At 34.3% G+C, this 24,469-nt stretch overlaps 1 protein-coding gene across 1 annotated transcript in view; it reads right to left on the minus strand.

Moving 5' to 3' along the window:
* PCDH15 (protocadherin related 15) overlaps positions 1 to 24,469 on the minus strand; it is a 1,286,954-nt gene that overhangs the window by 333,085 nt on the left and 929,400 nt on the right. Inside the window, exons 13-15 of the mRNA XM_043476181.1 lie at positions 13,060 to 13,266; positions 1,653 to 1,787; positions 35 to 184 (exon numbers count right to left, since the gene is read on the minus strand). Coding sequence (XP_043332116.1) covers positions 35 to 184; positions 1,653 to 1,787; positions 13,060 to 13,266 — 492 coding nt within the window. The remainder of the gene's footprint in view (positions 1 to 34; positions 185 to 1,652; positions 1,788 to 13,059; positions 13,267 to 24,469) is intronic.

Here is a 24,469-nt window from a genome sequence, read left to right on the forward strand (position 1 = left end):
TTCAAATATATCCTCATATTATATAGGTAGTTACCTGTATGACACTGTCCCCAGGATTCATATCTGTATAAACATAGACATCATAGGATATTTCAGGGAAGGTTGGAGTGTTGTCATTTGCATCCAGCACCCGAATATTGACAATAACTGGCTCACTTTCTTGAACACCATCAAATGCTGTTATCTTTGGGGTAGAAAAATAAATTTAATAGAGAAGTCATGCAAATATAAGCAGTACATAATTCACTCCTACAGTTTGAAAATTTTCTCATATGTAATTTACAGTTTCAAAAGGATGCTAAAATGTTTGCTGATAAAAGGAAGTAATAAAACCATAATAGTACATATAATCAAAGTGTTTTAATGTGCTAGGAAGCAATTATGGAGGGTTCTGCTTGATTTTTATATATTGAATTCCAATCACACTTTCAATAACCTGATATATAAAATGTTCTAGAGGCTTGAAATGGGCCAATAACATTGCTAATTCTTAGGAATTAACTACTATTTAACCTTTAAAAAATGAATAGGGAAATACTCTTACATATTTTGTATATAATGCAATAGTTGCTTTTACAACAACATGCTTATATAATCAAGAAAGTAGGTGCCCTAAACATGTAATATCACTTTCTAATAATTCACGAAAATCACAAATTTTAAAGGACCCATTGGCATTCATTAAGAGTGACATCTTAGCTATATTATTAACTTTTAAAGAAAGTCTCACAAAAAGTCAGGTCTCTAACAACACCATTGTGGTCCTGAATGACTTCTGAGGTCTACTCTGTATCTAAGTTTTAACTGTAGATTTTAGGTCTTCTGGAACCTCTGAGTCTGCTGTATAAGTTTCTCCAGAAAAAACAAACAAAATTCTTACATAAATTCCATTTCCTATATTTTTCTATCAGCTCATTTTTTCCCCCTATATTTGAATAAAATCTAGCTCAGAAATTTGGATGATAAATAGAACTCCCTTTTTACCTCTATTCAGCCGTCAATCTCTCTCTGTTTCTTTCTCTTTCTCCTCCAGGTTAATCTAACCTAAGAATTCTTGCGGGGGCCTGTCCTGTGTATTATGTCTCAGTATTGAAAGTGTCTACCCCCCAGATGCCAGTAGCACTTTTTCATAAGAATAATAACCAAAAATCTCTCCGAAATTGCAAAATGGTTCTGGGCAGGGTGGTGGGAGCAGGAATCTTCCCTAGTGTGAACCACTGGCCTAACCTGAAAATGCAATAACAATAAATATATGAACAAATGTTAGAAAATAATTTTTACTTTGTTGATTCTACTTTATAATAGCTCAATTTAAGTCAATCGTGAGTGGATGGTGAAGAGAGAGACTCCCATTTTTTTGTTTTCATCTCAAAATTTATCTTTCTTCCATTGGAAAGAATAGTAATAAAACTATATAAACTGAGAAAAAAGAAATACTTTTGAGGAAAATTTTATTATTTATATTCTCTGTTATTAATTGAACATACTGATTTTTTCTTTTCCAATCATTGACCTTTTCAGTTTTAAACAAACATCTCTTCCTCTTGCATACATATACATTTATATGTGTATATATGTATGTGTGTATATATATATATATGATATATCTGTATATATATATATATATATATATATATATAAAATCCTTTTACCGAAAAGGTGTAAGTTTGCTGTTCTTCCCTGTCCACCGGTTGAAGTAAGGTGAGGTAGCGAGTGATTCCAGTCTGTGTGACAGTGAAGACTGAAGTGTAATCATTCAAAAAAAGATGAAGCTCTGGGTCTTTTGTCTTAAAAAAAAAAAAAGCCAATATTTAAAATGTTAATAAACAATATAGTTATTAGTTCATTACCTGGAAATTCATTTTTCAAATTTATTACAAGCATAACTGCATTAAGAATTTTCTAAAGAAAAGAGAGATTCAACTAGAAATTTGTTCAGAGTTGAATAAAACTACCCAAAGATAATGACTCATTTGTGGAAAATACTTAAATAACTAAGTACTGGTATAATTAATGTGAATAAAAGCAAAAATAATAGGAAGAAGAATAAGACATAAAACAGTCTAATTGAATACATTCTTACTGATTATTTAATATCAATATTGTCCAGAACTTCATTGGACTTGAGAAATAAGAAATAAATGCAAGAAAAGGAAATTAGAGCCCAGAATTTTAGCTATATAATTTTACAATTACTTCATTTGTAGAAATAAATTGCACACATGCATATTATTATTCTGTTCTCATGTTTAATGTAAATTAGAAATAAAATTGTCTATGTATAATTCATTATAAATATTATGCTTGTTCTTTATTATTTTAATGTAATATTTATTTTGATTAAAATATTTCTGATGATTAAATTCAAATATTTGAACTGACACATTTTTGATAAAATGGTTTAGTAAAAAATGATATATACATAAAATGAAAGTGATTGCAAAAGTTCAAAACACAGGTAATTAACTAGGCATTGGAAATCCTTCGCAATCTTATTGCCATCTCTGAAAGATAAGGTATTAATATCTGCAATTCAGAGAGAGAACAAAGACATACAATGGGAAGGCTTGGACTGCTGTCTGCATGGTGGATAAGAAAGGAAGGTGCAGTGAACAAAAGGGGATTATTGAGAGAGTGTGGGCTATCAGGAAGGCTATAAAAAATAAGAACATACAGGGAGGTAAGGTGTTTCATAAATTATGGCAACTTTTAAAATACTATGGTGTGAAATGTGATTTAAAATCGCAGGTTACTTTTCTATCAGATATCATCAAAGGCTGAGGGCAGAGTAGACAGTCCAGAATTGTTCAACATATTGTTGATTAAAAAAAATTAGAAACTCCCATTTAAAAAAAATTTCTATGTAGAAGTGAGAAAGTTGAAATGCATGCTGCTATATTAAAAGGTGTGCATAACTTGACCCACAGACACTTTACATCTACCTGAAGTTTCAATATGTGTATATTTCAAATAACCTTGGAGTGAATAGTTTCATTTGAACCTGACATGTTATGTATTTATAGTATCTCATTAGGAGACATTACTTAGCCATATCATGGCAGCTTTCTTGTCCACAATTTTGACATGAGGTCAGTGTGCTATATTTATCTTGGAATATTAAAAAATGCTATAGACAATAATTTTCCATTGATCCATTTATTATAAAATAATCAAAGTTTTTAAGAGTTGGAAAAAGTCAAGAGGCTTCACACTGACATTATATTCTAGTGGACACTTCAACTGTTTTCATTTCAGTATTATAATCTCAGCAGCTCAGCATGGATAGGAAGCATGGCTGGGGTATTTGGTTAAATCAAATAAGTTATTTAATAAAAGGCTAAATTATTTTAAAAGGTAAATTGTGAAATACACATGAAAATATACTTTAAACCACATTTTGGGGATTCTTATTATATTTTAGAGCCAATTTTAATAAATTCAATTATTATTTTTAAATGATCACAAATTTTAGTTAGCCTGCATTTTTAGTTAAAAGAAAACTCAATAAATATAAGTAACTGCTCTTTTTTTAGTGTTTACCTATCAAGGTAAAATAACTAGACTTTTAAATTCATATAGTCTTTTCTGTTCTCTGTACCAACAATGATGCCTACAAATATAGCTTCTTTAACTCATATATTTACACTATGAGTAATCTAAGTAGGGCAAGTTTTGCTACATGATTAGATTGCCAAATGTTTACTTCTTTTTCTTCATTCAAATCCATCAGTCATTCTCTATTTCCTTTATAACCAATCCTCTCTCACTGTCTCTTCTTCCTTTCAACAGTAACCTCTGTTAGTAAATTTGTTAGATATATTCATTCACATACTCACCACATTTTAAGCATTTGTTATGTCAGGTGCTGTGATAATGCAATGCTGTAATGAGTGCTGGGTTGTAAACTAGTGCATGTATGTGTGACTGTGGTATGATTGTGTCACAAATCACACTATTTTGTGTATTTATGAAAAACAACAAGATTTTCATCATCAAGTGCTTCCCATTTGAAGATGATATAGATACCAGGACTTCATAAACAGGCTCTCTCATATTTGATAACAAGAAATACTAAAGAATTTTTGATAATTTAATTGTCTCTATTTCAAGTCCTTTTATAATAACTGGCTAGAATACTAAAATAACATTTCCCAGAACTGCAGACTGTTTTATGTAAATATATACATATAACATAATGCATAATGTTAGCATTGTACATGGCATGTTACAGCTCATTCCAATCTGCCTTGCATAGTGAATTTTTGGTTAAAATATAACTTTTGAAGCTAATTAATATTCAAAATAGTAACCTTTTAGAATTGATATATGTATGAAGCATGCATAGATGCTATGGGTTAATGTCTGAGCATTTAGCTGACAATCATCCAGTTGTCATTCAAAGTTTAACACCTTAGATTCATTTGTAATGATAACACTAGTTTCAGGTGTGGTGTATAACGAATGTAAATGGAAGAGAATACTCTGGTTTATTACTCTGATAGGGACAGTGTATTTTATGTAGTCCTTGTGTCAATTAATTTATTTAAAGTAAATAGTAGTTTTCTAGATCCAAATATACACAGAGGGCTGATTATGACAACAACTTTTTCCCAATAAACAGTAATATTATTTTACTCTAAAGTATACATGCCATAGATAGCAAAAGCACAATATATTAGTTTGTTGATTTGTGTATTATTTTCTGGGAGGGTAAAATAAACTCCAATATTTATTCACAGCACAAATAAAATTAATGCAAAAGTAAGCACATACACAAACACAAAGGTAAACTAACACACGAATGTAAAATTTAAAAATCCCACCACATAGAAGAAATATGTTCAAATATGACAGTTTATTGGATTTAAAACTAATTTTGGGTTTCCAATGAGACTAAAAATATGATATAACAAATTCATGCACACACAAGAAAATATGCATCCTCATATATATGCACACACAACACAGAGATGTATATGTACATATATATATATACATATATACATAACTGCATACTTATGTGCATACATATAAATTATAAAGCATAGCAAGAAAATGCTAAAAATTTAATCTCATCTGTCAAATTGAATTAGTTGACAGTAGTTTTCTGAAGTACCTTGTTTAAAGTGTTCAACCCTCACATTAGGATCTTTGAAAGAATATGATGAATTGTTAATAGTTCATGAATTAAAAAAAAATAATAGTTTACATGCAGTTTGAATTCTACACAATTTCATACTACTATTACCAATAATATGTAAATAAGTTTAGATTGCATATATATCTTAATAATTTTTAATAAATTATAATGAAGTAATTGTCTAGTTTTTTTTTTTTTAGTGAAACAAAAAAGAACAAAGAAGTGAATCACAGCAATTAACATAAAAACAAACACAAAATTAACAACTAGTACCTACAGGAACACCACCCGGCAGAACCTATATGCAAATTAAACATTAAATGAAAAAATGTAAATGTAAATGACCACAAATATATATATGGCATACAAGTATAACTAGTAAAAAGCCAATAAACCTCCAAACAAACAAACAAAAACCATTTTCCAGTTCATCTAAACTAACAACTTTTTTGAAGGTGTATTTTTCCCTAATATTTTGATACATCATAACCTATGTATGATAGCATAGCAATATTTATAAAGTATATATGCACATTATACCATTAAAAGTGTAATGTATTAAACTTCAGGGATACCTTTATTTTGAAACAGTAGCACTATATAGAGATGCAAATTGATTTGGGATAATAAATGGATCACTGCTTTTCTGAAAGCTAAAGCATAACCTCTATTGATTATTATTGTGTTTTTTTAATATCTAGAATTCAATGAGCAATTTCAGTGGTTCTGCCAAAGAAAACCTGGTGGGTTCCAGACATGCCTCTTGTGCAGTACTCGCTCTATGTATATTCTGGACTATTATAAAACATTGGGTAAGAATGGTTAAAAAGAATCATAAATGTAATTCATATGTATATTACATATGTATATTACATACACACATATATTTACACATCTATGTATATGTTGATATCTATATATCTATAAGAAGGAACATTAGCACAAATATTGTTGTCTATGTTTTTTACTTTTCATGTGACTTAAGATTCCTTCTGACTCAACATCTACATGCTAACACTACAAACCACCAATCTCTGCTACTAGTTCCTAAAATTTTGTCTTTTTTTCTACTGAATTGAACAGATAAAACAACTTAATTTTTGGAAAAACAGACCTAAGTCTGTCTCCTTAGCATCTGCCCTGTGGCATAGCTGTGCTCAAGAAAACCAGCTCCTGCAATGACCACTTCTCTTCATGGCTGATGCTTTATCTCCATTCTGTTTGGCAATACCTGTATGAGGTGATGCATCTTTGTTTTTATTCTTAAATCCTTTATCCCTATGCTGATTAATTTCACTAATATTGACATTCAAAAATTGCTAGAATTTACCATGTAGTAAAATTCTTGCCTGCAAACTAAAAGTGCCTTTAAGCTTTCTTTTGTTAATACAGATCTTAAAATAGCCTAACAATAAATGTATTTTACTTCTGAGAAACAAAGAACACTTGGCTTGAGGGAAAACTCTGATTCAGAAGCAGGTAAATTCATCTTCAAACATATCACTGACTAGTCTAAAGATGTATACTGTGTACGGGCAAATGGAAGATATAAAGAATAATGGCCAAGTTACAAGAATGCTGGCTTCAACTTAATGTGATAGTTTTCTAGGAATTAGTTGTCTAACCATGGAATGAGCCATACTCTGAAACAGTTAATTCAACATCATTAGAATTGTTGATACATATACCAAGATATTATCATTCCTTTACTCATGCCTGGACTTACTAGCTCATTAAACAACTACTAGAACATACTAGTGGAGAAGGCAATGGCACCCCGCTCCAGCACTCTCGCCTGGGAAATCCCATGGACGGAGGAGCCTGGCAGGCTAAGTCCATGGGGTCTCGAAGAGTCGGACATGACTGAGCGACTTCACTTTCACTTTTCACTCTCATGCACTGGAGAAGGAAATGGCAACCCACTCCAATATTCTTGCCTGGAGGATCCCAAGGACGGGAGCCTGGTGGGCTTATGTCTATGGGGTCGCACAGAGTCAGACACGACTGATGTGACTTAGCAGCAGCAGCAGCAGAACATACTAGGGCTTCCCTGGTGAATCAGATGGTAAAGCATCTGCTTGCAATGCGGGAGACCCGGGTTCATTCCCTTGGGAAATGGCAACCCACTCCAGTACTCTTGCCTGGAAAATTCCATGGACAGAGGAGCCTGATAGGCTACAGTCCACGGGGTCGCAAAGAATTGGACACGACTGAGTGACTTCACTTCACAGAACATACTAAGTTCTGGGAACAGTGTAAGATTTTTAGGGTACAAAAGTTATTAAGATTTAGGATCTATCCTCAAGGGATTTAAATTCAATGAGGGAAAAGACACATGCGATGATGTAAATAGAACTTCAGAGAAATTCATCAAAAAGAGACATGCAACTCAACAGAGAATCATAATCTAGAAAAGATTCTTAAATGAGAGGATGTGTGCATGCTAAGTTGCTTCAGTCATGTCTGACTCTTGGCGACCCTATGCACTGTAGCCCACCAGGCCTTTTTCTGTTCATGGGATTCTCCAGGCAAGAATATTGGAGTGGGTTGCAACGCCCTCCTCCAGGGGATCTTCCCAACCCAGGAGTCAAACCCACATCTCTTGTCTCCTGCACTGGCAGGCAGGGTCTTCACCACTAGTGCTACCTGGGAAATCCCAAATGAGAGGATGTCTGAGCTAAATTCCAAACACTGAGCATAAGTTATCCAAACTAATTTGTGTAATGGAAGATGAAAGATTTCCAAAAAGTGAAAGTAACAAACAAGAGGTAATTAGATACACAGCAGTTTGGTGTAACTCAAGAAACTACAAGCAGTATTTCCTCAGTGGTCCAGTGGTTAAGAATCCACCTGCTAATGCAGAGGACACAGGTTTGATCCCTAGTGCAGCAAGATCCCACATGTAAGGAGGCAACTAAGTCAGTGCGCCAAAACTACAGATCCCGCCCTTGAGCCTAAATTTCTGAGCCTGCGTGTTGCAACCTCTGAAGCCCGCATGCCTGAGAGCCTGTGCCCCACAGCAAGATAACCCACACCTTAATGAGACGTTCATGTACCACAACTAGAGACTAGCCCTTGCTTGCTGCAACTAGAGAAAGCCCAAGGGCAGCAAGTAAGACCCAGTGCAGCCATAAATAAATGAAAATTTTAAAAATAAATAAATAAAGGAAACTACAAATATTTGCTAAATGTAAATAGATGGAAGTTTTAGAAAATGTTCAGATATCAAGTAACAGAGAGCCATGCACATGAGCTTGAAATTTCTTCTGCAAAGAACTTCATGCAGCAAAGTCATGAAAGCATACTACACAGAGGTCTGATATAGTCAGACCTGAACTTTGAATAAATAACTTTAGTAGCTGAGTGAAAGATGGGTCTGAGTAAGAATTAAAAAAAAATAGAAGCAAGAGGATGAGGAGGCAATTTTAATAAAAGACAAATAGGTTGTAAGAGTGGAGAGAAAGAGAGTCAGGAAATATTCAGAGGACAAAACAGGAAGATTTTAAAGATTTCTTAATTGTCTCAAAGTGAAAGTGAAAGTCACTCAGTCATGTCTGACTCTCCATGGAATTCTCCAGGCCAGAATACTGGAAGGGTAATTGTTCCCTTCTCCAGGGGATCTTCCCAACCTAGGGATGGAAGCCAGGTCTCCTGCATTGCAGGCAGATTTTTTACCATCTGAACCACCAAGGAAGCCCAGGAATACTGAAGTGGATAGCCTATCCCTTCTCCAGCAGATCTTCCCAACCCAGGAATCGAACCAGGGTCTCCTGCATTGCAGGCAGATTCTTTACCAGCTGAGCTAGCAGAGAAGCCCATGAGGTGATACATTTGCCTCTAAAAAGTAATTGAATTCACTCTAGAAGTTAAATCTTTTCATCTAATATTTTAGATGAAAATAATTGTTTATATTCATTTAGTATTTTGTCTCAAGTAAACAAAAATCAAAGACAGCTCCTACGTTTCAAGCTGGAGCGGCAACAATAAAGTGTAAAATCAATTTCTAAAGAAGGGACTTTAATAGAACATTTCACATAGTATAGGAAGTGGGATTAAACTATGTTTAATATTCTGTGGACCTAAGAGTATGGATCTAAATAATAAATATGACCAGATAGACATTGTTTAAGTATTTGACATTTCTATGAACCATATTAGTTATGTCTCTCTCCATGTACGTGGCTTCATTTCAGGGAAATTTTCTCTCCCTCTGCATTATCGCCAGCTCCAAGTGAAGGAGCTGGCCAAGGTAGTAGTGATTGATATCTTTTTGGGTCATTGGTGTTTGAACAAAAGGCAGCAACTAGTGAACATAAGGCTCACAGTATTTTACCAGCTATCACACGGAGGAACTACGAGTCAAGCCTGTTTATATAACTCCAGAGCACAGACTCTAAAGAACTACAATGTGCTGTCCCAACCCTTGGAAACATTCGAGAGTATTTAGCAGGCTAACTGACTTGCAAGTCTCCAGAGCAGAATTCTAAGTAGTGTTTTCCAAAAGTTTCAGAGTCAGGAGCTCTCTCTACCCTAACTCAGTAATAACTTGAAATCCCTCTATCCTTTTCAAAGTCCCTTTAACTCAACTTTAACATTTTAAATTTTAAAGTGAATGACAATCCAGGAAAGAATATGTGCAAGCAAGCATAGGGCTTAGTACCCAACCATTAAATAATATAAACACACCAAGAAACTACAAGCACATAAATTTTGCTATTTAGGGAAAAACTAAAGCTACAATTTTTTCAGGATTTAACGTGTGTTCATGTGTTCATGAAAGTGCGTCTTAAACTATTATGTTTCCAAACTGACTTATCACTGCTTAAAATGATTATGCATTCAAAATAAAAAGAAAACAAGGGGAAAAAAATCCACACCAAAAGCTGTGGGACATCACCAGGCCTAAAAAATATATGTTAGCTTAGCCTGGATAACACTTCTTAAGTTGGCTCTGTGAATTTTCTAGTGAGTATTCACTAAATGACATGAGACTCATGAAACACATTGAACTTTAGGAGATCCCTAAACCTTCTCTGAACTGGGATGTGAAACTGTGTATGTATAAGCACTTTAACAGGAAGAGTTGAAAGCATTGACAGCTGTTAGCATAGTCAGACTACAGTCAGAATGTATAAAACCGAAAAGGCTACTGATTTTAATCAGTAACTTTCTTTCCCATAGACCTTGACTCAAGGTCTAACTCCACCATTTACTAACGCTGTGATCAGAGTAAAGGCATTATTTAAAATTGCTTTAATTTCCCCTTCTGCAATATGTAAAATTGCACTATCATGTTTGCTGTGAGATTTAAGGGAATTAATGCAAGATAAAGCACTTATTAAATTGTCTGGCAGGTATTGCCCTTTCATGAGGCAGAGGAACTAAAGAGCCTTTTGATGAGGGTGAAAGAAAAGAGTGAAAAATCTGGCTTAAAATTCAGTGTTTAAAAAACTAAGATCATGGCATCCAGGCACATCACTTCATGGCAAATAGAAGGAGAAAAGGTGTAAGCAGTGACATTTTCTCTTCTTAGGCTCTAAAATCACTGCAGATGGTGATGGTGGGCATGAAATTAGAAGACAATTGCTCTTGGAAGGAAAGCTATGACAAACCTAGACTATCTATTAAAAAACAAAGATCATTTTGCTGACAAAGGTCCATATAGCTAAAGCTACGGTCTTTCCAGTAGTCATGTGCAGATGTGAGAGCTGAATCATGAAGAAGGCAGAACACAGAAGAACTGATGCTTTTGAACTGTGATATTGGAAAAGAGTCAAGAGTCCCTTGGACTGCAAGGAGATCACATCAGTCAATACCAAAGGAAATCAACCCTGAATATTCATTGAAAGCACTGATGCTGAAGCTCCAATACTTTGGCCACCTGATGAGAACAGCTGACAGTGGAAAAGATCCTGATGTTGGGAAAGATCAAAGGCAGAAGGAGAAGAGGGAGACAGAGGAGTAGATGATTGGATGACATCACTGATTCAATGGACATAAACTTGGGGAAATTCCAGATGGTGAAAGACAGGGAGCCCTGGCATGGTGCAGTTCATGGGGTGGCATAGAGTTGTACATGACTTAGCGACTGAACAACCACTGGTGGGTATTAAGAACTCAATGTGAGTTAGCTATTGTTAAAACAACAAATGAGGGAGATTGAGAAGGACAAGAAAGCTAGGATGAGAATAAAGAAAGCGGAGAAAGACATAAAAAGTAAAATAAAACACTTACTGAGAAGTGGAGTGCATGCAAGAGTTGTCACAGACATTGCTAAGGGTTACAATTTTTTTCCAGAAAGAGAAAAGAAATCTGGAAGTACTCTTGTAATTTACTAAACTGTTGACAAAACTCCATGTTATGAGATTTTAGGGACATTCTAGAGCTATGCTGTCCAGTTAGCAGCATGTGGTTATTCACATTAAAAATAATTCAAATTAAACAAAATGCTATAATTACATTTCAGTCTAGTTACATTTCCAATGCTCCATAGCAACACAGGGTTAGTAGCTACTGTGGTGGGCAGCATAGCTATAGAATATTTCCACCATCACAAAGTTTTATTGGATGCTATTGAAATGGGACAGTCCCTTGGACTGCAAGGAGATCCAACCAGTCCATCCCAAAGGAGATCAGTCCTGGGTGTTCTGTCCTGGGTGTTCATTGGAAGGACTGATTGCTGAGGCTGAAACTCCAATACTTTGGCCACCTTATGAGAAGAGTTGACTCATTGGAAAAGACCCTGATGCTGGGAGGAATTGGGGGCAGGAGGAGAAGGGGACTATAGAGGATGAGATGGTTGAATGGCATCACCGACTCGATGGACATGAGTTTGAGTAAACTCCGGGAGTTGGTGATGGACAGGGAGGCCTGGTGTGCTGCGATTCATGGGGTCACAGAGTCGTAAACGACTGAGCGACTGAACTGAACTGAACTGAAATGGGAGAAATTGCTAAGTTGGAATTTTTTAAGCCGCAAGTGACAGAAATGTATGTTAAAGAAAAGAAAGATATGTTGGGAAATAATGTGGTAGGTTAGAAAATAAAAGGAAAATCTTTAAGAATTAGTGTAAATCTGGGGACATTGTAACCTAAAAAATGGGGACTCTGGAAGGACTCCTTTTTGTGTGTCTCTGTCAGACTTCATTGTCTCCCACTGACCATGAGCTTTCTCCATGATGTCAGCAAACTGGGCTACAAAGAGTTCAGATTCATTTCCACTTTAATACATGAAGCCACAGTCCAATTCTTTTTTTTTTTTCTTTCAATCCCTGGATGGACTCAGATTGGACTGGTAAAGATTTTCTGTCCATTCTTTGTAGCAGTCACTGTAGCTAAGGAGGTAAAATACTCTGATCTGTTCAGTTTGGATAATTTCCCACTGCCTTAGCAAGTGTCAGTACCAGAAAAACAGAGGACAATGATGCATGGAGTGGAACAGTGTTAGCATCACAACAGTCATTGGCGGAAGTGTGGGGGGGTCAGCTGCCCCAAATGTGTTTTCTTTAGTAACATAAATCTCAGAAAAGTCTCCCAAATCGCATCCCAGAGCTGCTTGCATGATTTTTTATTCTTATTGTATAATGCCATTATTTTTCCCTATCAGTAATAATGTAGTTTTCAACACATGTTAATTAAAAAGATTGCTCTGGTATTTCAGCAAACTGCAAGTGAAATATTCATTTCCTTCTTTCTACTGAATATCTATAAACTGAAAAAGAACAGTTGCTGAGTCAAACAGTATTTTTTTTTTCATAACCTTGATAGGGAATTGAATTACAACACTAAGATTTTCATTTATGCTGACTTTTTTCTCTGTTCTATAACTCATGCAATTATATCTTTATTATACCTCCTACTGGCATACATATACCAAGAGACGTGTTAACAAAATGAGAGCAAAAATCATGTTTAACTTACATCTTCTATATCCTTGTCCAGAGCTACAATTCTTAGAGGGGTGGTCAAATTCAGACTGTCTGAAATAGTTGCTCCCACTGGAGCAGATTCCAGAATATAGCCTTGATAACTGGACATTGTGAAATACGGACTCTGATTGTTTTCATCCAGTATTTCAATATGTAGACTGGCAAAAGCGGGAAGAGGATGACCATTGTCCTGTTCAGCCTAAAACAAAGTTAAAAAAAAAAGATTAAAACACATGTTACAGAATCCTTTTAGAGTGCCATTTTTCATACTATATATATAAGGATTCTCTTTTTAATTGGTATCATTACAGAAAGAACCACTTTAAAGTTAAAGAACCACTGGAAAACACGGGGAAATGGAAGTCCAGAGAGGCTTCATCAGTTTTTGTTTTCCTGTCCTCCAACCCAGTGTATATTTCAAAAAGAAAAAAGAAATCACTGCAATGAACTTTCATTATCTGTCATTGCTTACTACTAGGAGAAATAATAGTACTTAAATAGTTAGAAAACTACAAAGTGAACACATTAACTGAATTGCTGATAAAATATTTAAATAAAAGACAAAGATTCATAACTCATAAAAACTATTGTTTTTATTTTTGTCTTTTTCATGTCTTCTTATTCCTCACTAATAATTAAATCCCCAAATAATTCAAAATTCTACATAAACTTAATAGATTAAGTCTACATTTGTTGCCCATGGAAAGTCCTCAGAAAACCCTTATAGAGGACAGGGACAATTTAAATAAAATATTTACTTTTAGTAGCAGTAGAAATTTCAATATTAGTTAACCATAAATATGTTATTCAGGTAAAATAAATGTTTCTGCATTGGGAACTTTTTTATTTTTTTCACTTTTCTTCTATTAAGTTTAAGAAATTGATGACAATTTATGGTTCCAATAAATTTTCCTAGGTAATCTCCACACACATGTTATAAATGGGTAAACATCAACCTTTAACATCAACTCTTGACATCCCTTGGTTTTTTTTTTGTTTGTTTTTAAGCATCTTACTATACATCTATACACATATTTTATAAGGAAAAATTTTACCACAACTGACCTCTATAAAATCTTCTCCAAACTTTAGAAGTAATCATTGACATAATTTAGTGACATATATATACCAAGAGATGTGTTTTATATATATATTTCAAAATAGATTCAAATTCTGTTATAATTTTTATTGATATGTTCCCCCCGTTTTTGCAGTAGTTGTATTTTGAAACCAAATAAGAGTTAAAGTTAAATCTTTTCTTTTAAATCTCAGAGTGCTTTCCTATGTGATACAGTGACATTTGGCCATGAAAGTTTATAAGCAGTTTGATGCATATCTCTGTTTAATATCAGGCCTCTTTTTGTCTTTGTTCAGTCGCTCAGTTGTGTCCTCTTTGCAACTCCAAGGACTTCAGCATGCCAGGCTTCTCTGTCCTCACTCTTATCCTTACCATTGAAGATAATTTTCTCTTTTTTCTCTTGTAATGTACCAATTTTATTCATTGGAGGGCAGGTGACAAATCACAGTGATGTTGGTAGTATCAGTGAGTTTGCACCAGGAAAAATCACTTCACATTATTATTATTATTAAAAATATTTGAAACACATTTATGCTAATTTTAACAATGAAATTATGATAATTAATAAACCCATTGTTAATCTTATATAAAGGATTGATTTAGAAGAAAAATTTCTTTGTTTTTTACCATTTTCATAACAATTTCAATATATTAGATTTCCTTTATAATATTATGTAATTTATTTTCTGTATTTAAATTTTCATCTGAGAGTGGATTGTCAGAATGCTTCTGGGCATAAAATGTTTATGAGTCCCTGCTCTGCATTAAAGACAATAGTACTGGAAATAATGTGTAACCTTTTATGTAACATTGTATCCTTCTCTCATAACCATATGTGCTCCTGACACCACCAGCCTGGATAAATTCTTTTTGTATCCAGCTGTTGTGATTAATTTGTGCTGAGACTTGGATGGTCTAGAAATCCCCCCTGTGACTTAGAGCAGGCTTTCTGGACACAGCTGACCAGGGTAAAAGGTATAATCCCTGACTAGAAAATATCACCTTTCACTGTAGGAAACTAATTGGTCCATATGGGGTTCCAACCCAATGACCTTAATCTGATTGAAGCAGGAACAGTTCATACACAGAAGTCATTTTTGAACAAGACATTTGAAGAGACATTTTCTCTCTCCCTTTATTTTGTTTCTAATTGTTCTGAAAGTCATTATGTTATATCCTGGACACACTAGTAATGCTATGAAAAGTAACACATTTCATACACATACACAATTTATGGATGGTGAGGGGAAAAGAAAAAGCAAACTATATAATAATGAAAGATTTTATTTTACATTCAACTCATATGCTGCTAATTTTTACTGCCAGCTGTGAAGGCAGGAAAACATGTATTATTTGCATAATGGAAACAAAATGATCCAACAGAAAAAGGAAAAAAAAACTAAATTAGATCTCTGGAGACAATTGATTTCCCCATATCTTTAAAAATAACGTGTAAAGACTCTTTCTATTATCTCTCTAAGTTTAGTTTGCTGTTAATATGACTACTATCTTTGGATTGCTACTATATATTTTGCCCTCTTTGGGGTATTTCAGATGTGCCAACTAGGTTTCTGTCTCCAAAGTCCACATTCTTAATCTCTATATTATTTTGCTGCTCTAAATTGAAAACATATACTTTTATGTTGATGAAAAAACAAAAAGGTTAGTTTTATGTTAAAGGTCACACCACATCTAAGTCCCATACAGAGTAGGGCCCAGACTCAGGTCTCCTGATTTATGAGAGGCTATGCAGGAACATTCACCACATGATTCTCTTAATTTAGATAATGTAAATGAATATCCAAATGTAAGATTAATGGAAGGAGAGAAAATTAATAGATACTCCAGATAGAATTACAGTTAAAATATGTCACTTAATACTATTATGCTTTTCTCTTTAGAGGGCTCATGCATGAAACCTTTCATCCAATCATCTCTTCTTCTATATAAAAAAAAAATAGGAATTCTCAGAAGTCTGACATAGTCTGCCCCTCTGTAGTTGCTAGTGAATGAGATGAGAGGCATGAAAAAGCAGGGTATGGTAGTATTTAAAAAATCACCTAATCCCATAAGATAACCTTATTTATATCTACAAAGCCTGTAGTTACAGGTTAAACATTGTATTTAAAAGCTAAGTTTTACTTGGCAAATTTCTGGGCATGAGTCCCATTTTCAGTAATTAAAACCAAAGTAAAACTAAAGCCAAAACAGAAGTATAAAAAATAGTATTTAGTTACTTTGAAGAGCAAACCATTAAGAGATGCAAGCTACCTAATTTTCATTATCAAAAGAAGCAAACATTGATAACCTCCTAGCTCCCTGAACCAGAGGACTGAGAATGCAGAATAACGATTTTCCCTGCTGGTTGGTGGCAAGCAAGGTAAAATTCCATGATCTCTAGTATGCATGCTTGCTAAGTTACTTCAGTTGTGTCTGACTCTGCAACACTATGGACTGTAGTGTGCCAGGCTCCTCTGTTGGTGGGATTCTCCAGGTAAGAATATTGCAGTAGGTTGCCATGACCTCCTCCAGGGGATCTTCCTGACCCAGGAATTGAACCCGTATCTCTTACGTCTCCTCATTGGCAAGTGGACTCTTTACCACTAGCACCACCTGAGAAGCCCTTGGATCAAAGATCATATTAATATTGCCAACTAATTAATAGTTAAAAATAAGTGCATACTGTTGCTTCTTGGCCTTTCTTATGCAATTATATTGCTTTAAAACCTAAGAAATTACTTTTATTTAGACTTCACTACTCTAAAAATTACAGAATTGAAATATAGAATACTGTATTACATAAAAAGAGCCTATTTATAACAATTATTAAAAATATTTGAGAACTTACAAAACCATGAAATATGTTATCAGATAAAACACAAAGTGTTGTTCTGTACATTATATGACTGATTTGTTTGTAATGTCACAAATATAGTAAAGGAGTGCATTCCTGTTTGGAAATAAATACATTTCCTATTTGACAAAAAAGAAAAAAGATATCTTTACCAGGAAGACTGTGAATAACACACTCCCAGAGGAGTTTATAATATGACAACAAAATCATATTGACACATTTTCCATCTAGAAAATATTTTTAAAGTGAGGTATATTTTATCTTCATTTGATGTGAGAATTTGCCCACTGTGTTTATGATTTATCGCAATGAAAACACAAATTCTTGGAGCTTCTGTATAACTTTCAGTAATAAAAAATCTTTCCCTTTGCTTAGATTTTGAGATATAAACTGACACTAGAATGACTAAAGCAATTTTGAATGATTTAAAGAAAAAAACCCAGTTGCTCTTGGGAAGATAACAGATTCAGAAAACTCCCACTAAGCACAAATATATCACACTATTTGGCTGATAGCTGAACATGAGAATCATCTTGGCCATAAATAGCAAGGCCAGGCAGAGACAAAATTATGATCATCATTGTGTAGTAACATTTTTCTGGAGTGCTTCTAACTCATGCTGTATTCCCCTTATTCTGCCCTGCATTCCGCTTCCCCATTTAGTGAAAGTCTAGGCTGCATTCTGATTTCATTCCCACAGACTATTCTCTCCACTAGGAGAAACCTCTCCTAAGGTGTTTCTGTGAAGCGGTTGACTGGAATAGACCATCTGGAATATTTGAATTTTTAAAAGTCATCAATATCAAAACATCTATCTCTATGTGGGTTATTTCTCAGAATCTAGAAAGTAATGAGTGAGAGTTTCTTATATGTACTAGTCCATTATTAAGGGGAAAAAAAAAAAGACAAAAAAAAAAAACTAGTGAGAAAAATTGTTTAGCTTTCAAGTTTTTAGATATACCTTTTTAGTTTCATTTTCTACACAGCAACTGACAACTATGAGGAAAGGTTACTTGTGGATTACCATGTAGGAGGGTTAAGGTAGTTTCTGTGTGTGAAGGGCTGTGTCGTGGGGAGATATGGAAAGGACTGCTCAGAAAGCGGCTTTCATGTGAACATTTTTACAATATTTAGACTTGCTGTTGTACTCGGTGACCTTTGCAGACAAGAGGGCCTTGCCAAATTCAAGGGACTGTGACGAGAATGGATAAATTGCTTTTCTTTTTCCAAGCAGTTGCAGGTCACCTTCTGAAGAAAGAAAAAGGCCAAGTGAAATATAACCTCTGTGTGTCTTTTGTCAGCTTGAACATTTGGACAGCCACTATCTTCAAAAGCAATATTCTGTTTCTGTTCTAACCTACCCAGCTGAATGAATAACAATGTGACAAAGAGAACATCATATACTCTTTCCTTGTGGTGATTTTCATAATTGATATAATAGTTAATTGATTTAGTTTAGTACTTAGAACTTTTAGAAATGTGAACAACCAGTAGTAAATAAAAGGATACTGTGTTCTTTATTAGGAAGCAAAAATAGTGTGTTATGTGATAATCTACTAGATTGAAAAAAGTAGAACATAAAATTTAAAGATCAATATCTGGCAAATGTATCAAATATGTCAGTGGATTTCTGAAAGTGTATTATTCCTAGAGACATCCATGGAGGGGTTGCTATTTCATTACTGATAAGAACTAATACTTGAAATTTCTTTGGGGTAAGTTTCCTAAAATGTATATAGGACTTTCACTCTTAATGGCCTTAAACTTCCTTACATTACAGATTTTGCTATTGGGCAGAGAAAGCGAGCTTACTTTTCACTTAACTGTTAAACTAAGATGTAGGCTATGTGTGTATTTTATTCGTTCAACAGGAATCTGTAAAAATAGGGAGTGGCATGTATAGCTAGAATATTTCCAGAATTATGAAAGTATGTCATTTATAGAATTTGTCTTTTTTCCTTATGGCTGGACATCAGCTCTGATTTTTTTTTTTTTTCTTTTCATAATCCTGGCTCATTGAAAGTCCCTATTCAATCTTTCCCAAAGATAGCATCTAAGGCTTTCTTCTCTCCTCTTAATTTCTATCTCTCTTTTGATAAACTGACAATACATACACCATAGCAGAAAGATAGCAACTTATATTTCACAATCTCTGTAACAGATTTAATGAATTTTGGTAGGTCTCTCATGTTCATGGGAGTATCATCCTTTTGATTTTGAGAAGTGATGACTAATGATCTGTGACTTCATACTCTGTCTGCCTCTAATACCTGATCTTTAAAAACAACAAAGTTTTTCTGTTGGAAATTCATGTAGTAGGCAATGTTTCAATTGGCTTGAAGGCAATATGGAGCAGCCTGATCTAATTTTTACTTTAGCAGTACCTATTGGCAATATGGGGAGATAGGCAGGATGCATGAAAAAGAGACTAAAACATTAGAGATCACTTGTGTGAGACTATGGGCCATGAGGATGAAATGCAGAGAACTGCAGGGGGCATGGAAAGTTGGGGAGACATTTAAGAGAAATTTTGGATAGGACTTGAAAAGTGACTGGATAGGTCCATGTGGGATCTGGTGTCTCAGAAGTACTGTGAACTCCTAGCTTGGGTGACGGGTTGATTGTCATATTATTAATTGAAAGAGAGAAGATGAGGTTTCAAAAGGACAGGCAGTTTACCACATTCTTAATTTGATTCAACTACAAAACACTCGGGGCAGTTATCCAGCCAGTAATTGGACATATGGATGTAGAAATCAGAAGGGAAATACGTCTAAAAGCATAATTTTCATACTTGTGACTTCCTTGAGGCAGTGCTTTCATACATTTCTATCTCCTCAATGCCAAGCAAAATATCAGGCCCCTAATGAGCACTCAAAAGGATTTAGCAAACTGAAAAACTAGCAAATGTCATATGGCTTAAAGACAGTGAATCCTAACTTCCCATTGAACTCCTGTGAAGTAAAGTATAATCGATATCATTATTCAAATAGAGGCCAAATATTTTCTAGAGTTGTATTATTAGACATTCATGAGCAGGATCAAGAGTTGTAGTGGCTGTTCTTTTAGACCTAGTCATCTCTTGCATGCTACTTCCCTTGACTCTCAAATTACTAAAGCAATGTAACTCACCAGGAGAACTAGCACATTAATTCTACTACTTAAGCTTATCAGTTTCAATTCTGTGGCTCATTTTCTGTATGTATCTGTGTAATATATATATATATGTATAATATTTTTAGAAGGAGGATTGTTTGTTTATTTAAGTACAGTTATAAATATCTTTTAAGTGTTAGTCACTCAGTCATGTCTGACTCAGCAAACCCATGGAGTGTAGCCTGCCAGGCTCCTCTGTGCATGGGATTCTCCAGGCAAGAATACTGGAGTGGGTAGCCATGCCCTTTTCCAGAGGATCTTCCCAACCCAGGAACCAAACCCAAGTATCCCACATTTCAAGCAGATTCTTTACGATCTGAGCCACCAAACTGTCTTAATACAGATATAGCTCCCTGCCCCCCACCCCCCAGGATTTAATTTATTGGAGAAGTTCATTGCATTTCTATTCTGGACAGAGACAGGATAAAATCTGTCAAATACATACACTTTCAAATGTATGTATTTAAATGCAGTGAAGATGCAGTACCCATATCCAGCAGCCTTAAATTATTTATGTACCAGGGAGAAAACCATTATAAGAAATATTTATTGAGCACTTTCTATATGCTGTACATGGATAGGGGTATGCCTTGGGCTACAATGTTGAGGAAATATATTATTTAATACCCTCTCCCTCCTATAAAGTTTTGCCCTCCTCCTATAAAGTTCAAGAGAAAATAAACAGGCAAATCTTGTATAGACTGATCAAAGCTACCACATGGAGGGATTTCCAATCAGAGGCCATGCCTTTCTAGAGGGACTGACTGTCTTTTTAGCATCTGAAGCATCAATGAGTTATTAATGAGTTATCAATGTGAATTAGACTGTTGATTTTTAAAGAGAGAGAGAAATGACTTAGGAAGAACAGCAAATTCCTGGAAGTTAGAAAGAACATGAGGAATTTAGGACAGTGCAAGTAGCTTAGTATGGTTGGCACAGAAAATATACATGGTGACTGATGAGAGCTTAGTGTTAACCGTGCCCATTATGTGGAGAGAGAGGAAGTTAAAGGTCAGCCTGCTATGCAGTATAAGCTGGTCAATGAACAACAATATGAAAATCAGAAGGGCCATGATACAATGATATTTGTGGTAGCATCATGACCCTTGTTATTAGATGTTAATTAAAAAGATTTAATTCAAATTATGTTTGAAAAACTGAGAGACAGTGAATTATTAATAATTTATTCATTTGATCCGCAGATGCCCAGAGTATAAATATATGAAGTATAAAAATATAAATATATTTAATATTTTTTAAAAAACACTGCATTTATAAAGTGAAACTGAATGCTCTGGATTTTGCTAAGACACTCCATGCAAGAATTAATTCATTTTCATCTAGAATCTAAAATGTGTTTTCATGTTTCTATTGCATAGTTGTTTTTTTTGTTGTATAACAATGGTGATCACATAACCTTTCATCCAAACTGGGACACTTCTGAAGATGAAAGAAGTGTTATGAATAATTATACACGAACAATAGGCATAAATATGAACTGTCCTGGGAAAATCCAGGACTGGCTATGATTCTTGTTTGAAATGTGTATTTTATTTTAAAGCATACGTAAATTATTGGAGTTATGTAAACTTTGAAATAGGATGTTCATTTTGGAAAGAAGCATCTTTGTCTCTTTGAATTAGATGTGTTTTAATCTTTTAATATTTTATAGTTGGTGAAATACTCCATCTTTTCTTCCTAGTTTCACCTATCACTGTTATTTACCACTATACTGAATAAGTCATTGGCAGAAATAGATAAAATGAAGATGACAAATCTCTTATTTGTGACATTTACTGGCTGTTAAATGTGCATACAGCTTTTTAAAGTAGAATTCTTCTTAAAAATCTAGAAGAGGAGATTTCATTTTATTTTTCTTTAGCCTCAAAAACAGAAATTGGGATCAAGTCCAATAAAAATATTTATGACCAATGAAAAATGAAGCATTATTAAAATAAGAAAAAGGGAAGAAATTGAAAGACTTACTACAGAGAACTACCAAATTGTAGCATTTCAATGGATCTTTATACAAAGACACAATACTCAGCTATTATTCAAGCAGGTGGCATATTATTATTCTTACAGATTGATACCTTTGCTTATTATCTCCTTGGTTGCACACAGAACAATAATTTGAATCTAATAATATCTGTAGAAATTTCCATTAATAATATAAAATGTTATTAAAACATAAAAAAATTATCTGTGGTCTGTTCCAATTGATTTTGTTTCTATAATTGATGGACTGAATTTCACTATACCTGGGTACACCAGGACAACTGACTTTGATAATAAAGAAAAATAATTGATTTCAGGTTTCAAGTGAGGCAGTTTGGAAACAGTGCTTTGTCAAATTTCTTAACTCCCACAGAGTACAGCTCCACAGGGCTCCAGGTAGATCCAGAGGAGACAAGGGAAACACATTTTGTAGTTTTACATAGTCCAGTGATAATTAAAATAAAATTGTGCAAGGTGAATCTCATCCATGACTATTTCACACAAATGGTAAAAGAAGTCTTTCTTTGTTGAATGACTCCCAAACTCCTACTGAATGAAATCTAAGGAAATTGCAGTTGAACATAAGGTTCTCTCCATGGTCTTGCTCTATACCTCATTCCCTGTTAACTGCTTGTAGCCTGGTATGTCATGCCTCCAAGATTTCACTTCTGTTCTTCCTTATGTTCAAACACATTTCCCGGTTTTATTCATTAGCCAAATCTGTCCAATACAGCAAAACTTAGCTTGGGGTAATCTCCAGAAAATCTTCCCTGAGTCCCCAGATTAATTTAAATGTCCTTAATCTGTGCTTTGTTAGTGAGTTTTACATTTCCTTCCTGTTGGCAGTTGATGTATTATATTTGATTTATCAGCTTATATGATTTCTCCCCCTTCTAGATACACGTTCTTCACGGACAAAGAAACACTAAACAAATACAGAATCTGGAGTGTATAATATAATTGGGCCAACAAAATATGTCCTAATTTGAGCTAAAATCAAATGTATCTCTGTATTACTGTTTGCAGTTGCACTCACAGATAATTAAACCCAGACAACCATTTCTAAGCAGCTGCATTTTAGTGAAGTAAAATAAGTATGGCTTTAGCTTAGATAAGCTTAAATTTGAATTTCAATCCTGCTGCTTATTATTGATGTAATTCTGATTCAGTCACTTGCCATTTGACCTTTAGTTTTCATATTTGTACCAATTAGCAAAATACTAAGGTTGTGACTACAAATCAATGAAAAATATACATAAAACATCTATGACACACAAGCTCAGTAAGCTTCCTTACCTTACTTTCTTTTAACACTTTAAAAACATTTTTAATGTCACAGGGCTGCATATCTATTTTTTGTATGTGTAGCCATGAAAAAGTCAGACAACACATACTAGATTTACTGTGTGTCCTTGCTTATATTTGTTCTTTTACTTAGAATGCTCTTCTCCCAGCCCCTATCACTACTTGGTAAATTCATATTCTTCCTTTGTTAGGCAGCTCAAATATTACCTTCTCAGCAAAGTCTTTAAAAATTAACTAACACATCATGTGGGTTTCCACAGTACCTTTTTAAAGATTTTATTACAATATAGTAGATATTAAACCAAAACTGTAAACCAAACAGATTCCCTTAGCTTTGAAAATTTTTGTGGTCTAGGATCCTCATTCAAATTAAAGAAATAATGAGATATATATTAAAATAATTTCTGGACAAACAAGATAAAGCATAACACATTGTCGTTCAGTTGTGTCCAACTCTTTACCACCACACAGACTGTACTGTACCAAGCTCCTCTGTCCATGGAATTCTCCAGGCAAGACTACTGCAGTGGGTCGCCATTCCCTTCTCTAGGGGATCTTCCCAACCCAGGGATTGAACCCAGGTCTCTTGCATTGCAGCCTGATTCTTTACCATCTGAGTTGCCAGGGAAGCCCCCATTAAAATAAAATAATATGTATATATAAATCCAGGTACTTTTAATATATATTCATTGGTTAAGCTTTTGTGGTCAAAAGCTAAATCCACTTGGCGAAACAAACAGACAAAAACCAAAAACCAAAACCTAAACTAAATATTAGAAGATGTGATAAGTTATAGTATGTAAATCATATACCTTTGATCAGGGTATTTATTACATATAAAAATATTCAGTGTTTGAATAGCAGTTTAATATATAAAGTTATGTTAAAGAAAAGCACCACCATGTATTTATTCTATCTGTTGCTCTTCACCATTTTAAAGAAAAATTGGCTAATTGCAGTTCAAATTAATTTTCATTTTTATAGTATAAAAGCCTCTACAGTTGTCTCTAC

The sequence above is a fragment of the Cervus canadensis genome, chromosome 8 (genome assembly GCF_019320065.1).
Source record: "Cervus canadensis isolate Bull #8, Minnesota chromosome 8, ASM1932006v1, whole genome shotgun sequence".
NCBI classification, from domain to species: Eukaryota; Metazoa; Chordata; class Mammalia; order Artiodactyla; family Cervidae; genus Cervus; species Cervus canadensis.